This window comes from Meriones unguiculatus, chromosome 4, assembly GCF_030254825.1.
Source record: "Meriones unguiculatus strain TT.TT164.6M chromosome 4, Bangor_MerUng_6.1, whole genome shotgun sequence".
In the NCBI taxonomy this organism is placed as follows: Eukaryota; Metazoa; Chordata; class Mammalia; order Rodentia; family Muridae; genus Meriones; species Meriones unguiculatus.
In genome coordinates, this window is record NC_083352.1 from 28,085,326 (window position 1) to 28,102,837 (window position 17,512).

At 42.2% G+C, this 17,512-nt stretch overlaps 1 protein-coding gene and 1 pseudogene across 2 annotated transcripts in view; both read right to left on the reverse strand.

Annotated features, from left to right (window-relative positions):
* Dlc1 (DLC1 Rho GTPase activating protein) overlaps positions 1–17,512 on the reverse strand; it is a 387,771-nt gene that overhangs the window by 145,529 nt on the left and 224,730 nt on the right. Inside the window, exon 1 of one of the 2 annotated variants that reach the window (XM_021651062.2) lies at positions 16,823–17,269. The exons of the other annotated variant lie outside the window; for it this stretch is intronic. Coding sequence (XP_021506737.2) covers positions 16,823–16,961 — 139 coding nt within the window. The 5' untranslated portion in view covers positions 16,962–17,269. Of the gene's footprint in view, positions 1–16,822; positions 17,270–17,512 lie in introns of those variants that run through there. 2 annotated transcript variants of the gene reach the window in all.
* LOC110556985 (SAP domain-containing ribonucleoprotein-like) lies at positions 1,387–16,312 on the reverse strand (annotated as a pseudogene).

The window sequence follows — 17,512 nt, forward strand, 5'->3', positions numbered from 1 at the left end:
TCAGTGGAAATGATGCAAATATTGTACTCTTGAATATATTCCTCAAAAATTAAATTAAAAAACCTTGTTCCTGTAGTATTTAATCTTATTAACAATTTAATGTTATTTGTGATATACAAAAAACGCATACATATGCTTTATGTCTATATGCATACACACATGTATACCTTTGTATAAATACATTTGTATATGTGTGTATTTGACATTGTTTGTATAATATTATCTATACAATTTATTTTAATGTTTTAAAAGTAACTCTTCTGTGGCCTTTATATCATTTGGAGTTTCTTTCCACAGTGAGTGTTCTTAGAAACCACTGGTATGTGTGTAATACTTGTTAAACTCTCTGGCTGTATGTGCATAACCTGGGCGATGAAATTTTATCCTTTGATTACTCCGTCACCTAGAAAATTCTACACGCACACCATGGAGATTTGAACAAGAATATTCCAAACAACAATTACTCTCATTAGCATGCAGCTGTAAGGACTCTAAGTGTGAGTAAATTATGGCACTGTTGTATTGCCGCAATGCGGGTGAGCACATTGACTTGGAACATGAAGAAATATCGAGACTGTAAGCCTGGGGAAGGGGAGGTCCGAGGGATATGTGCAGGATTATACCACTTAACACTTTCAAGTGTGCAGAGATTATTAGTATTGTTTGGGTTGCCTCAACGTGTGACAAGACACAACTGCTGTGACAAAACCAAAGCTACAAGGAAGAAACAGGGTGGACAATGCCATCCAGAAGTGGCTTGTGTAGACCTTCCACAGTAGCGGAAATGTTTTATTACTCGATAGTGGTGGAGACTTGCGTATCTTGAATGTCTGACGTGTTTAATGAAATAACCTTGCTGCGAGTTAATTAATAACCCACCTAAGGATTAATTTTGGAGACAAGGCTTTGGGGAAGCAAAGATAATTTTAAATGTTACCCAACCTGTATTTAATCAGCAAACAATAACTAGGCTATGAAAATGGCAGCCCAAGCCACAGGAGACGCCAGTACCTAGCGTCCCGTGGTGCCACTGCATGGACCATTAGCTATGGCAACATCTCTTTCATTTTACAAAGAAATTAGCACATACCACAGTCTTCAACATGAACAAAGGTTACTCACTCTTAAAAAGTTATTAAAAGCACTTGGCTTTTGACCCTTACAACCCAATTTGTACAGAGTACGGGTCAGGTTTTTTTCTTAAGTAATAAAAATAGTCAAATGCCATTTTAAGCTCCGTCAAAAATAACACAACCAAACCCAGATATTGCCTAAGTTACCAATGACTTTAGAAAACATACCTTTACTATCAGAGGAGAGATAAAATAATGAACTTCTATTAATTCATTAAAATATTTAATGTTCAAATAAGGAACAAAACAGGACAGTGAGAAAGAACGCATTTATATTCAAGGAAAAGTTAGATACAGCGAGCTATTGGATGGACTGTCTCACTTAAAGCACAAAATGGGGAAATCAACGCTAGTAGGTGGTTGCAGAAGACACTCAAGAGTGATGGGTGGTGGTGGGGATTAATGACCGTGGTGGGCTGGGCGGGCGGAGAGTGCTGGGATTAATGAAGGAGGAAGGCTGTGGAGGGTCACTCTGAGAACAGTATAGGCAGCGGCACGGGAGTCACACTCGGGGTCACTGGAATGAAAACATTTTCTGGGAGCTGGCATCACAAGAATGGGAGTTCGGAATGTGTGTGGTGGTGTCTGTGAAGGTGGGTATCCAGTTTTGATCTATTTGTCACAGTCTCTAAGAAGGCAGACAGCAGGCTTCACTCCGCTCCTCTAGACTATGTTTTCTTTTCTCCTTTCTGTCTTTTTTTTTCATTTTTAAAAATAAAATATTTATTCTTTCCTCATTTCCCAGCCTATGAGCATGTGCTGGATAAGCCTTGAGGTATGTGTGGAATAGCTAGTCAGGGACTGCTGTTAAAGTCTTAAATGGTGCAAAGGGCGTTCAGGCAGTGCTTTGACATGATTTTTCTGGAGTTTACCCCCCTATGTTTATCTTCTGTTTTGCAATTATCATGCTGTGCAAAAACGCTCTGGAAGAAAACAAATTCTTGAGTTCTAAGCCAGGATTTTATTAAAAAACAATCACTTAAAAGCTGGGGGAAACTTTTCCTTAAGGAAAAAAAATAAGAAGGAAAGAAACATGTTATATACAAACTGTATTAATTATCAAATGTGCATTTAATCAATTTCCAATATCCCCAGTATAAATTCCCATGGTATTCACATGACATTGATGTGTCTGCCTTTTACATATGGATGACATTCATAAGTCACATACTTTAGAGTGCTCTTATTACCTAGCTACAGTCTCCAACCTGGTGCTCATGGCTGTGTGTATGTTTTGTATATGGATATGACCAGCAGTTCTAGCATAAGGGAATGGGACTCAGCCTCTCTGACCCAGTGATACAATACTCTGAAGAATTTGGGCCCAGCGGTGGCTGGGGAGATGCCTTAGTGGTTAAGGGTATTTGTTGGGCAAAATGAGGACCCAAGTTTGGATCCTAGGAACCCTGTAAAAAGCTAAGAGTGGTTATATGTGCCAGTAACACCTAGCTGGGGTTTGTGGGCCACCAGCTGAGCACCAGGTCCAGTAGGACAACCATGTAAAAGGGGTAAGGTGGAAGAGTGACAGAGCAGGACACACGCCATCCTTCCGCCTTCCCACACACAGGTGTCATTTACACATGTATACACACCAAACACATCCAGACTCACGCATTTGTATGCATTAAAAAAGCTGAACACCCCTGCAGAGCTCTCTGATACTATGACTGTAAAGGTTGGATAACGAGACCCCACACTGCCTTGCATTGGATCTCACTGCCCTTCTCCATACCCATTGTTCTTTCACTTGGTCTAACATGAGGTACACAAGAGTCAATGTGTGCATGTTGGGACACAAAAGTCAGTGTTAATAAGTTCGCTTGGCTGGAGCTCACCAAGTGAAACTGTAGTTTCTTGTAAGGGCACAAATGAAAGACATTTCTTGGAGCCTGAAATGACATGACAAACTTGTTTTCCTTTGTGAAAAACTGTGGTCCAAAGACAATCTTATCACGGTGGAAAACAATGTGATTGATGATATTCTTTAGGATCTGAGATGGGTTTCATCTAAAAGGGTTTTATTTCTAAATATCATATAGGTGGTTAGAAACGGTCTTACTCATCTAGTAGAGCTGTGTGTGTGTGTGTGTGTGTGTGTGTGTGCTCACGCGCGTGCGTGCCAGATGTTTGTGTTGGTGGGAAACCCAACGCTGTCTAGACCTGTAGGATATAGTAATCAGGCATGAATGAAAAACATTCAGAGGTCGCACTTCAATCCAGACCTACAACATCCTGCTATTCAAGACCAGATTAAAGATGAGGGGTCATGATAAACTGAGCCATACCGACTGCTGATTCAGTAATTTGAGAGTTGTCTGCAAAAAGCTAAATATGTCACCAAAAATTTACAAGATAAAACAAAGTCTAGACACCATAAAACGTGCTGTTTCCCTGACTACAGGTTGTCAAAGGCCAGCTGCTGTGTCGTGACTTTTTACGTCAGCATCCTGTAAATCAAGACCCTTCAGTCTTTATAAAGAGAAATTCCTTGATGTCATATGATGCCTGGGGGTGTTTGCATATGTGTATATGTGATTGCTTAGATGCTCCATGTTGATAAGAAATTGCCTGAAGAGAAAAGGACCAATGCGGAACCAGGATGTTCGGGGCTCACCAGCTAAGACTTACCAAACAATAATGTTCAATGTTTTCACTGTATTTTGTGATTTTTATTGTTTAGAAGTTTCTAATCCCCCTTTGTGCTTTGTGTGTGTGTGTGTGCTTGCCTGCGGGTGTGTGTGTGTGTGTGTGTGTGTGTGTGTGTGTGTACATGTGCACTTACACATGCCCTCATGTGTAGAGGCCAGAGGTCAACCTCGGTATCATTTCTCAGAAACCATCCACTTTTTTTTTTTTTTCAGATAGGATCTCTCCCTGGGATCTAGGTTAGGCTAGCTGGAAAGTGCTATAGATTGTTCTGTCTCCCCAGTGTTGGGATTACAAGGGTTCACCTGCACATTTAGCTTAAAAAAAAATAGGTGCTGGGGATAAAACTCAAGTCCTCAACACTTTGCTGGTTAGTGCGTGATCAATTGAATGTCTTCCCAGCCTCTTCAATCTCATTCTTATTGTTTCTCTTGATGGAAAGGATTGATGGATGGATGGGTGGAGATTCTTGCTACAGAGTATAAACACTGACCCTCTGTCCCTAAACTGAGTCCAGCACTATGATTATTTTTATTGTAAAATCAGGAACTGCTCTTCTCCTCTGTTTTCTGGCTTTCACTGTCAAACCTTCATGACACATGTGGAAACACATTTGCTTCACATTGAATGTAAGGTTTGGGTCAACGACTGCTTGAAAATAGGCAAGCGTGATTGCACCCCGCGTCATACAAGAGTAAAAACCACAGGGTACCAGATGCCCATAGAGACATACATACATATACACCTTCAAGCATGGTGTGTATATACACACCATACATAACATACATGATTATACACACGATTGGTATATGCTCAGTGGAGGGAACATTCTAAACAGTCAGTTGAGTACCTAATGGGAGAACTTCACGAAATGTTGAAGAGTGTCCACTCATTTACTGACTGAGCATACAAATGTTGCTATGAAACGCAAGGTAGTTTGCAACGCCTGTGTTTATCATACTCCTGCACTTCTTAGTTTATTCTATTACACACACTCACACATACACACAAGCACAGACACCTCCCCCCCACACACACACTACTGCCACTTTCTTATAGAGGCTTTTCTGCAATCATTTTGTGGTTTCTGTTTTCACAGAAAATAGTGGAAAAGATATCACTGTGATGTTAAAGGTTTGTGTGTAAAGGAAGTTTTCAGTTATAAATACAATTCATAAGCATACAGAAGGGGCATGACCCTGACAAAATACAAGTAGTTAAATAACCTGTATATTTTTTTTGTTTTCTTTCATTTTTTTTTATCAATAGGCAAAATATTTAAAAACAACCCCCATGACAACCATAAACGCAGAGCAACAGTTAAATTAAACAGCTCCTGGAATGTATCTAAGCTATGCCCTTCCTTACTGTGAGGCACATGAGTGCTCATGCAGGGGTGGGTCTGTTCAAGTACATGTGTGTGTGTGTGTGTGTGTGTGTGTGTGTATGTGTGCATGTGTGTGTGTAGAAGAAGAATTATGAAATAGAAACCATTATGGGGCAGAAAGCATGAACTTTCCATTATGCAATCCCCAAACACTGTGCTCTTCTTTGCCTAGACACTTCTGTGGTTCCAGTTACAGCTGAACTTGTCACAACCCCAAATCTCTCCTTCCTTTTCTTCAGCTTCTCATTATCCTCAGACTTTCTAGAGATGGAGAGCCATTCAAACCAAATCTCTGTGTTTCTTCCTTTAGTTTATCCAGGTTAACTATAGGCTTGGTGTCAGATAAAAGACCTTTTGTTGGAACTGAAGAAATTCCAACAAAATCTAGCTGTCTGAGCAGTTTTCTTACTCACCAAGCTCACAAGTCCATTGAATCATTCATCCTGCTTCTGCATTCTTTCAGCCTGAGGTATTCCAGATGTAATTCTTACCACCTTCTGTTCTGATGTCACATCAACAGTTTTTTTTTTCAAGAGGCTCTCCCTCTTTAACAGGCAATTCTACAGGCTTTGCTTCTTCCTCAGTTTCATCTCCCAGTATATATGCTTCATGTGCTTCCTCTTCAGCATGCTCTTCAAGAGATGCCTGGAGCCTACCGATAAGATCTCATTTTATAGCCTTGGTCTCTAAACCATGAGCAAGACATTCTTAGCTCAGCAAGATTCAGCTACTGAGATCCACCATCTTGGTCACCATCTTGCTGTGCCTTCCCTTTTCCCTTTTCCCTTTTTTTTTTTTTTTTCTTTTCTAAGGCAGCTGGACTAATGGTAATTTCCTGGTGCAAAAAGGAGAGGGAGGGCCAGGGAAGAGGAATCTCAAGGTGAGAAAGGCAGGGGGAAAGGAGGAAAGGATGAAAGAAGGAAGTGAGTAGGCGAGTGAAGGTGAAGAAGACAGGGCCAGGCTTAGCAAGCACCTTCCTCCAGCTGTTGAGTCATGCTTCAGAGCTTATTTTCTATATAGATCATTTTTTCTGTCAAGAGAATAGCTAATGGAACCCAGAGATGATCTTTAATTTATTTCGGTATCACTTCTGTTGTCTGCTCTTGTGTCTATGACCAGGTGCGCTATCAGTACTAGGTAATAGGAAATTGATAATGTAATGTCTATCTGGTGGACTGTATACTGTATTATCAATATCCTATACCTTGTTTTTATACTGGTTACTTGAACATGAAATATTCAGACTTAAAATCTGCTACTTTCTTCTTCTTTTTCTTTTTTTTTTTTTTTGATTAAGTTTATTCTTTGGCAACTTCATACACATATGTAAAATATTCTGATTATTCTTATTCCACTCTCTTTTATTTCTCTCTCACCCCTGACAATTCTTTGACTTCCCTACAAATTTTCTTTTTTGTGTTTATACCTTTTTGGTAAGTTGGTGACTTAGTGTTTATTAAAAGGGCCATGCACATGATCATGGGTGTGGACCAACCCATCTGATCCTGGCAGGATCCCCAGTGGGTGAAGACAATGATCCTCACCCCCAGGCTCCATTAATAGCCAATAGCTTACTAGTAGTGGGTATTATTTTCTTTTATTTGCATCTTTTACCATCTCTACCAAGTAAGAGGTAAGAAATAATAATTAATAACATTGCTTGGGATACACTGGTAAAATTGCCTCTAATATAAAGTAAGACACAATACTTGAACATCTATTCAACATCCTGATATGTCTTAATTAATTGGGAAAACCAGTGAAAGTAAAAATTCCTATATATGGGGGGCTACAGCTGGGATACAAAGTAAATCAACTGTAATTAATTAAAAAACACACCAAAAATTCCTATATGGTTTGGTAAATTTTGCATTGATACATTAGATACCTGCATAGAGTAGATGATAATGATAAATTACTAAAATCAACAATTGTAGTAAATTTGAGGCAGGGACTACAAACAGCTAATCAAATCGAATCCACAACCATCAACGAAGAGAAAAGAATAGACACATGTTCACTTGCTTCCTCTGCCTAGGGAATGGTGCTACTCATGGTGGGGCCCAACTTCTGCATAGGTTAACTAATTAAGACAATCCCTCCAGAACAACCCAGGTAGATAACCCCTCCCTCAGACCCTTCCTCCGTGACTTGAGATTTTGTAAAGTTGCCAACTATAGAAGCAAGAAGCAAACACCGCAATTAGAAAGCATTAAGTAAAATGATCATAATGCCACATTTTAAACATAATACATTTAGCGTTGTTTTCTCTTAAAAATTCAAATCAGAAACACACCTTTGATGTTATTATCATACAAAAAAAAGTCTTGATTTCCAGTTTGGACCCTTGAGAAATTCAGTGGGATCCCAAATTACTCAGGACAAGCCATTTCAGTCCTATAGCTCATGTGTGCTTTAGTCTGAGCATAATCATATTTGTAAATTGAAATATTAAAAGCACAACTTCTAATGAACTTTAGTTCATTCTGATTTCTAAATCACCCAAGTGCATCCTGTTTTAGATAGTGATGTATTTTACATTTTATTTGCTTAACTTTGAAAAGAGGTCAACATCTTGTTAAAAAAAAATGACCATGATTAAAAATATGACCTAGCACTTTGGAAGTAAGTTTTTTGTTTGTTTGTTTGTTGTTGTTTTGGTCCTATAAAGAGAAGCCAGTTATTAATGAGATATACTCCCAGGCCTGACTTGTATCACAGAGAGGATTTCTCTCAGTTCTGTGGAGGAGCCAGATAGTTTCTTTTATTTACTCATTTGCCTATTCTCTGTTCAGGAAGGGATTTGTCCCAAGAGGGATGTGTAGAGCAGCTCAAACTGGAATTATTCAGCCTTTATATTTATGCTGGGCTGTGAAGAGTGGAGGACATAGTGAGTGAGTGTGTAAGGAGTGGATAGAGTCTTTACTGAGTGTGTATTGTTTCTAAAAAGCACCATTATATCAAGGACTCGAATGCCTCAGAGCCGCAGGAGGCAAAGCTTTCTTCTGGTCCAAGTGCAACTCTTCAGTGTGTGTGTAGGAACTATCAACCACAGCTTCCGCTCTGGGGCTACTTTAGCTTGTGGTTGCTCTCCGGCAGAGACTCTGTACTGAAATTTGCCATGCCTGCCTCCACATTCATCCATGTGCCACAACTCTGCCCCATACTCAGCCTTATCTATTAAAACCACCCCCGCCATTCATATGTATAAAATAGACATGCCAAGTTTCCAGGTTCACCCAGCTTAGGTGTCCTTATGTCTGTCCTTTTTTCATTTTTTGGTTGTCCCAGGCTGGTTTCCAGAACCAAGCATTGAAGAACACGGCTCCGGACCTTCCTGCTTGCACTTTCTCTCCTAGTAGGCCGTCTCCCCGGTGCAGCTCACACTATGAATACAGCAGGGTCGAGCATGTTTTTCAAAGCTACATGTACACCTCGGTGATGCTGCCCGTACAAATGTGCTTTCTCTCTCACAGTGTGGGTCTCGCGTTGGGCCAGTCATTGTTTTGCTATTTCCTCACTCTCTGTTCCATCTTTATCCCTACACCTTCTGTAGCAGGATGAATTTTGGGTCCAAGGTTTTATGGGTGGGTTGGTGTCAATTTCCCTCCACTGGAAGTCCCACCTGGCCATAGGAGGTGGCCAGTTCAGTGTCCATGTCCCCTCTGTTAGAAATCTCACATAGGGTCACCCCCATAGCCTCTGAGGGGCCTCCCCTGTCCCAGAGATGTTCCCTCACCAATTTCTGTTCTCTTTCCTGGTCCTTCTCCTGCCACCTCCCCACAGTCCACCCTAATCTCACACCTGACCAGTCTCTCATTACCCTCCCCACCACCCCCTTTCCCCACAGCTCTCTCCCTCCATCTACTTCAGATGACTATTTTATTTGATACTCTGCTATATTTGCAGACAGGAGCCTAGCATAACTGTCTTCTGAGAGGCTTCATCCAGCGGCTGATAGAGACAGATGCAGAGACCCACAGTCAAACAATAGGCCAAGCTCAGGGAGTTTTGTGGAAGAGTGGGAGGAAGGATTGAGGGGTTCAGAGGTATCAAGGACACCATGGGAAGATCTACAGAGTAAACTAACCTGGGTTAAGGGTCTCAGAGAGACTGAACCACCAACCAAAGAGCGTGCATGGGCCAGTCCTAGATCCCCTACATATATGTAACAGATATGCAGCTTGGTCATCATGTGAGTCCCCTAATAATGGGAGCAGGGGCTGTCTCTGACTCTCTTCCCTGCCTTTGCATCCCTTTCCCCTACCTAGGCTACCTTATCTGGCCTCAGTGGGAGAAGATGTGCTTTGTCCTGCTGTGACTTCAGATGCCAGGGTGGGTTTGTACCCCTTAGGTTACTCCCCTTCTCTGAGGAGAGGGAGGATTGGGGGCGGTGTGAGGTTGGGACTGGGAGGAGAGAAGGGAGGGGATCAGGCTATAAAGTGATTAAATGAATAAAATTAAAAAGAATACAAATGTGCCTTCTCCCATATCTCCTAGGATGGCAGGTTAAATATCTTGTCTGTGGATGAGCTTCATTCATCTCCAATAGCTTGTAATTAATCTGCAATTCTCCCTTAGTAAAATGGGGCTTACTTTATTTAACCTAGGGTGAGCTCTGTAATTTCACAGGTAGCACTGAGATATCATACCTATGGCAGGACAGCAAGGATCCTGTGTCTTTCTTTTGTTTGTCATTTAGTATCCAGGATAGTGTTGATAATAAATCATTGTTAAATAAATTTAAGATAATTGACAGGTTTGGAGGCTCTTGGATTTTGTCTGTGAAACTCATGAATGCTTTTCTAACATAATTTCCAAAATCCTTCAATTTAAATGAGATTGAAACAAGAGGAGTATTTACTTCTCAAGGTGATTTTGAACATGAGATGAGAAAATATCTCTAGACCTTTTAGTACAGACCCTGGCTCTTAGTAGGCAGCCTCACAATGCCTGCAAATGATTGATAGCCAACTGTTGGCAGGCCCCACCTTCGATTCAGAGCCACAAGAGTTTGGTGCCTAGTCTTCCGCTGAAAAGAGCAACTGTAGTACCACCATCATGAGTTTGATTATCATGGGGCAGGAATAACTCTGGCTTTGACTCTGATTACATATTCTTCAGTAATTACAGGCAAACACTTGACAATATTTGTGCTTCTTGACCACGCACAGGGAAGAACACTGAGGGGGTCAATCAATACAGGCCTTTGCTGTGACACAGGACTGCTCTGTGGGTGGTGCCCCCGCCTCTGAAAATGACAGACTACCTTAAAAGTAAGTAAGTGGCTGAACCAGAAATTGAACAACATTTATGTTTAACCTCAGTCTCCACCCAAATCATTCCTCCAGAGCAGGGAGCTTCTATGGGAAGGTTCCTTTAAACCCAGTTTTTGCTACCTAGCCCAGCTTCGGCTCCGGCTCCTTAATCAGTACATACGTCCTTCCTACCAAAGTTCTGACTTTAGACATCTCGTTATTCTGATTACAGAGACCTTTGGCGAGCGAGGCTGCCACCCATGGCTACCACTTTCAGTAAATAGGAGAGTTACAGAGGGACATGGGCAGGACAACTCCTTTCAAGCTCCAGCCTTGACATTTAGCACGCTTTCCCCACACCAGAGCTGAGCCGCATGCACGGAACCGTAAGCACGCTGGCACTGCTGCTCGTTTACATGTTTGGCTTCATCCATATAGCAGTGCTCAAAGCAAGTTCCGGCTCGACCGGGAAGATGTCCAGAGATTGCCTATCTAGTATGACAAACCCGCATGCAAGGCTGACTTCCTCATCTGTGTACAGAAATGGTTATTCTGCTCACTTCCTTTGGGAATTCATAAAGGTCTGTTAAAACAAACAAACAAACAAAACAAAACAAAACAAAAACTTCCTTTAGGTCTGTCATTGTTGCTCCGCAGAGGTATGGGAATAAGCTCATTTGCCACTAAAATTTTTACTGTTTTTTGTTTGTTTGGTGTTTGGATTGGTTCAGCTACTTCTGCTCCAAAGATGTAGGCAGATTTATAGTAGCAGTGTGCTACTAGGGTGAAGCTCCTCAGCAAATACGGCATAAAGAAAAGACAGTTGGGGTGATAATACCAAAAGCAAGACTGACCGTTCTCAGTATGCCAAAAGGCCCTTCTAAGCACGTCCAGTTGTAGCTTGTTTGACTCCTAACTGCATATCTCCATGCAGGTATTGTTCCACCTCTTTTTGTGATGGCGAGGAGCACAAGGTTTTGTCCAAAGTTACCAAGTGCGAGAGCCACAATCTGTTTTCTAAATTTCCCTCTTTTATTAAAAATAGATTCTTTCCTCATACAGTATATCCTGACTACTGTTTCCCCTCCCTCTCCTCCCCCACCCCCACCCCCACCCAGTTCCTTCCCAGTTCCTCTTCATCCAGACTTTTCCGTCACCCATTGGGAAAGAGCAGGCGTCCTAAGAGATAACAACCAAACGCGACAAAATAAAATGTAAAAAGAGGAAATGAAAACCACCACAATGAAGTTGGGCAAAGGCAAAGTGATAGAAGGAAAAGAGGAGACACAAGAATCAGAGACCCGCTCGTCCACACAGTGAGGGGTCCCATCAAAACACTAAGCTGAAAGCCATGATGTATACATAGAGGATCTGGTGCAGACATGTGTAGGTCCTATGCTTGCTGCTTCAGTCTCTGAGTTCACATGAGCTTTGAAGAGCTACAGTCTTAACTCAGCCAGTCTGGAGAACAGCTGTAACCTCAGTCCCCTTTTAACATTTTCCCCCATCAAAGCCTCTCTTTATCAAAAATAGTAAATTCAACGGCTGTATGCTCACATCACAGTAGCTCACGAGGCATCCCATAATGGTTGTCTCTCTTTAAAAGTCTAGAGTAGGACTGTCTTTGTTTACTGCATATTTTGAGGCATACCTCACTCCTGGTTAAAAGGCATTCCATGTGCCCTTACTTGCTTTTTGCTGTGAACCAAGGGAACACAAAGCAGTTCACAGAGTCAATGTTTGTGGTTGCCCTTCATTGGAATGGGGCCAGAATCCTTGAGAACAAGTATACTGCAAAGCAGGCCAGACACTTATGTTGCTGGCTTATTACAGACCCAGTCATTGAAATGCAGAAATCTATTTCCCAAAAGACATAAGATAGTAAACATACAAAAAGATACCCCAGGGATTCACGCCAATGCATATACTTACATAGTTTGTTTTATGTCAACTGAAGCTCATCTAAATTAAAACTTGTCTAAATTTTCCTGCTTCATGTCAATTAACCTTTTTTTCTTTCTTAGGTGCTTAACTGAGGAAATAGCACCCTGCCTCGTGTCTCAACATTTGAGACACTTAGATTCCACTCCTCCTTAGATAGCAAGATATCATGTCTTTAATAGAGACATTGCATTGTTTTTCCCCAATCTGTATGTTTTTATACTGTGTGTTTATTTCACTTTATTAGATTACTTTTATAACTGGGACTAATTTCCTTTTATTTTATAGGTTCCTCAGAGTCTGAATTTGTTAGTCTATTTTCTTTATCTTAACTCTTTTCTAGAATTTTGTCAAGTATACATCACACTATAGCCAGCTCACTCAGAGAATCTGGCATTATAAATAAGAGTTAATATTTATGAGTGCCCTTCGTTGGAGCTACAGCCCTTGATAACCTCATGGGGTCAAGAGCTACTACACAGTAAAGCTACTGGCAACATTTGAAAACCACAGTAAGCATCAAACAGAGATTTTTGAGTTTACAGTCTGTGGATAGAGTCAAAGGATTCAGGAAGTTGGGCAGGAATAAAAAAAAATCATACGTTGAATTTCTTAAGCTCTGTTTAACATTTTCCACAATCTTGAATGTAGATGGGCTGTCTTCCCTCCTATAAATTTATTATTTGTCCCTGGGACCTTGTTACTACAAAAACTATGCATTTCCATGCCACACTGCACTTCTGTATGTATCGCAATATATCTATACCCACCCTTACTCTGCAGTCGTATGCATCTGAGCTCACTCTGGATCACACATAATTGGCATTTTTTTCTGTTCACGGATGTTCCTGTGACTTCAGTGGCCAACTACTGGGCACCTCTGTGCATTGTAGTTATTCAGTAACCAAACAGTAAAGTTGCAGGTTCTATGCTGGCGACCTAGCACTAGCCATTGCTTCTTAGTTCTTTTGTTTGTTTTTTCTATTTATACTGGTTAGTGACAAAAAGATAAGCCAAAGACCATTATAGCACACAGGTTAGCTCTTAATCTAGCTAGGCAGTCTGTATACTGGAGTCTTTAAAAAAGTATATATACCTAAGCCCCTATATTTTAAAATTGTCATGTAATTCATTTCTACTAAGTTACTGTATTAATATTTTGTGGTTTGAAAATGTCTGTAGATATGGTTGGTCCATTATAATTGGCTTCCTTAACACTTCTGAATTATTATATATACACATTTGTAAATATTCTGAGAAGTGAACCATAGGTTTTATCAGTATCCCATCTTAACATGAGGTTAAGAAGCCTTGTGTGAAACAGTTATGAGGCAACTGGCTTTGGGGAAATGAAATGCACTTTGATGCCAAGATGTCCAGTTACCAAGTGCGAGGGAGATAAGCAGGCTATCTCCAAGCATGGGGAGCTATGCTTGGACTACGAGGACCAAGGAGAGATGTGAGAAAGACATACTGTTCAGCCAGCCAGGGTGTGCACTCCATCAATCAATTATCATCATCCTCAAGTTCCCATTCAGTGAACCCTTAGCGATACAATCTACTCTTAAGAAAGAAGGCAATGAGCCTGGAGGGCTGGGGGCATAGGTAAGAGACCTCTTAGGGATTGTGACAGAGTGGGCATAAATAGAAGCAATGAAATAAAGACAATCCATTCTGTCATTTTTCACAACTTCATGGCCTCTTCCCAGTGGCAGTTCTGTATTTTGTTTACATAAGGCTGCACGTCCTTTAAAATGACAGAGAGGTTCCTTAAGGGATTTTAAGGCAAAGAGAGGCAAATGACAGGTTCTGTACATGACATAAACAAGGTATCACAAATAGGATCCATTGAATTGTGAGGGTGGAGGAAAAAAAACCCTATAGAAACAGAAACAGAGACAGACCGACTGGCTGATCAAGACATGGGAGAGACAGAAATAACCTTAAAAAAAAAAAGCTTAAAACTTCATCCTGTGAAAGCTAAACTCTGCCTAGGTAGAAACAGTCAGAGTCTGATTGGCTGTGGAGAAGCCTGGGGCAAATCAGGCCCCGGAGCACCATGGCAGCAGCATCCCAGTGCCCCCAGTCAGCATGAGCAGAAGGACTTTCCGCTAGGTGCTTCCAGTCCCCTTACCTGCCACCTCATCTATTTCACAGGGAGGTGGGCACTTTCTACCACCCTCCATTCTGCAATGAAAGGCCAAGTGAGGGTGTCATATAATAACGATTTTCTCTGCTGTTCGGAAAATGAATCTCCGTGAACCCCGAACAGCTGTGATTTAGTGTTTTGGTCAGTGGGAGGATTAAGTGCAGAAATGCTAGCAGGGAGGGGTAAGGATAAGAACCCTTGAGGTTTGGATAGGCCACAGACCGGTCTCTAGTTTACAAATACAGCGTCAGCCATGAGCCAAGGACCAGGGAGGACGCAAGAGTGTCCAGGTCCCTCCCTAGTAATCAACGTCAACCATAGCCCAGGTCCCCCTTCCCCCACATTCTCCAGTATATAAACATCCTAGCGTGCCTATCTCCCTCCTTGAGGAGCCAAGTAACATGAAGAATTCCTTCAGTGCGACTGGAGAAGCAAAATCCCATTTGCTGCCAGAACTGCCAGAATGCTTCATTCTCTATCACACATCAAAAGTAACGACTGTTCTCCAGGTGGTTTGCATTAATGATTTCATATTGGCTCCCGCATTTGGACTCTACAAATAGACTGTTAATACATAACTAAAACAAAGCAAAACCAAAAAAAAGTGAAGGGCACAGAACTTTCGAGTCACAAAATTCCCATGTTCATCTGTCCTTAGCTGTCAGAGCTTAGATTTTATGAAAATTGAAGAGGAAATCCAGAAAAAAAATGGCAACGTTGCAAATAGCCTAATAGTCAAGTTAAAATGCCAAACTATAGCCAAACATTGCTGTATTAGTAACAAAAACGTTATGATAATGACAGAATAGTTCTTTTCCTTTTTTTTTTTTTAAGTCGACCAGTTCTAGTTGGGCATTTATATTTGTATATCTCACATTCTTGGCTTTCTCTGGGCAACTGCAACTTGTTATTGTATAATTTAGAAAGTTTGGTTGCTTTAATTAAGGCATTTAATAAAACATTTTGTTTTCAAGCAGTAATGACATAGTAAAACAATTTGTTTTCTTTACCCTGCTTTATTAATTAGTTTGATTAATTACTTATTTAATGAAATTAATAAATATTTTATACTGCTCATTCTCTCCCTGTCTTGAACAATTTTACTTTGATTAACAGAGAAAAACTTTTGATTTAGGATAGGATATGGTGATTCATACCTATAATCTCAGCTGGAGAGCTGAAGAAGGAGGCCAGAGGAGGCTACATATACAGTGAGACCTTGTTTCAAAGATAATGAACAAATCACATTCATTCCAAACCCAGCCAACCAGGGTATGAGACTTTCATGTTTATCTTCATAATCTGCCTTATCACACTCACACACCTTAAATTCCCATTCTTCAAGTCCTGTAGAGGCAAGTACTTGATATCAAGTGACCTTTGTCAAGAGCATCGCCCAGGAGCCTGGATCAACCTTTGGAGTCACGTCTAAAATGCTTAACAATTCCCGGAGATTCATCCAGAATTCGGAAAACAACTGGATTAACAACCACAAAGTCGAGAAAACATACTCTTTGACCCATCCACGTGGATGGCACGGTAAAGCCCGCTCAGGGTACAAACAAGGCCGTTCTAGAAGACTATTGGAATGCCCCTCTCCTCCCGGGGTCACTCCCCACCACAGCGAGAAGCGACGCTATCTGCCGTCAGTTTTTGCATATTCTTCCCACCCAGTATCAGGCAGAACTGTAGTTTTCTCACCGGAGTCCTTCCAACACAGCCCTGCTGCCATTTGGCATCTGTCACTCCAGCTCCGGAACGTTTGAACTGCACCAATGTGCGCATGTTTTATTGCCATTCCGACGTCTGCTGCTGGCATACCTGGTACCCACCCTCTCGGAACTTAGCTTCTGCTGGAGGAAATACCAGCTGGCTGATTCTGGGCGGGACTCCCACTGACCCACACACCCTGCCAGGCCCCTGCACCAGTCAGACCACCTCAGGCCAGACCTGCTCAGAAGATGACCCTAGACCGACTACACTGCAGAGCTTCAGGGGCTCCCGTCTGCACTTTGTCATCTCCGCCGCTGATTTCCTGACACTCCAAAGGACCTTGCTTTTCTCTTCAAGGTTAAAAAACAAAAAGCAAAAAACCCAACCACCCAAAACCTTAGCTGGATACAATCAGACTAATAACAAGAGGCAATAAAAGAAAAAGAAACAACCCCCCCCCCACCCCCCGAAACGTTGAGGACCAGAGATTGCTATATTCCAGCTGATAAGCCTGTTAATTTCTCGAGTAAATGACAGGGTCTGTGCGTTCAAAGGCTTTACTGGTTAATTCCCAGCTCTCTCCCCTGCCCCTCACCTGCCAGCCGTCTCTCTCTGGTGTTTTTCCAGATAGCATCCAGCGCCCTGGCGGTGGAGTCCCTAATGTGGTCGCTGAAAGACCTCCGCAGCGGGGCTCGCAGGGGTCGAGCCATCACGTGGCCCTCGGGGTCCCCCATCCACCCTCGAGTGACTTCGGGCGGATCCCCGGAACCCTGGTTCCTCCCGGGCGCTCAGGACGCAGGCATTGCGGCTGGCGCTGCGGCCTCAGGACGCGGCTGCAGGCGGCCTCTTGGCCCGGAGCCCAGCGCGCGCCGCGGCCACATCTGGAAAGGCTTAGGGCCAGCGGCTCCCACGCCTGCTATCGGGATGCTCCGGTGTAACCCAATCACCTCCCTCGCTCTGAGGCGCCGCGTCCTGAAGATGCGAGCCCAGCTGCTCCTTTCCTGAGAAGGAGCGGAGTGCGGAGCAGGTAGCGTAGTCAACTAGGCTCCTAATCAGCACAGCATCTGACCTTCCCGTGCCCAGGTTTTAGATCCGGCTGGTTGTGAGACCAAGGCTCACTTTTAAGTTGTGGTTACACCACAGAAGAGACATGCTGTACTGTTTCTTAAACGGGAGCCTGAGCTTTTAAAATAAAATATTTGCCAGCTCCCTGTGTCTGCTCTTCATGCTGCTACTTTATAGTCAGTGGTTTTATTCTGATAAACCCAGGCTTCACCTCGAAATT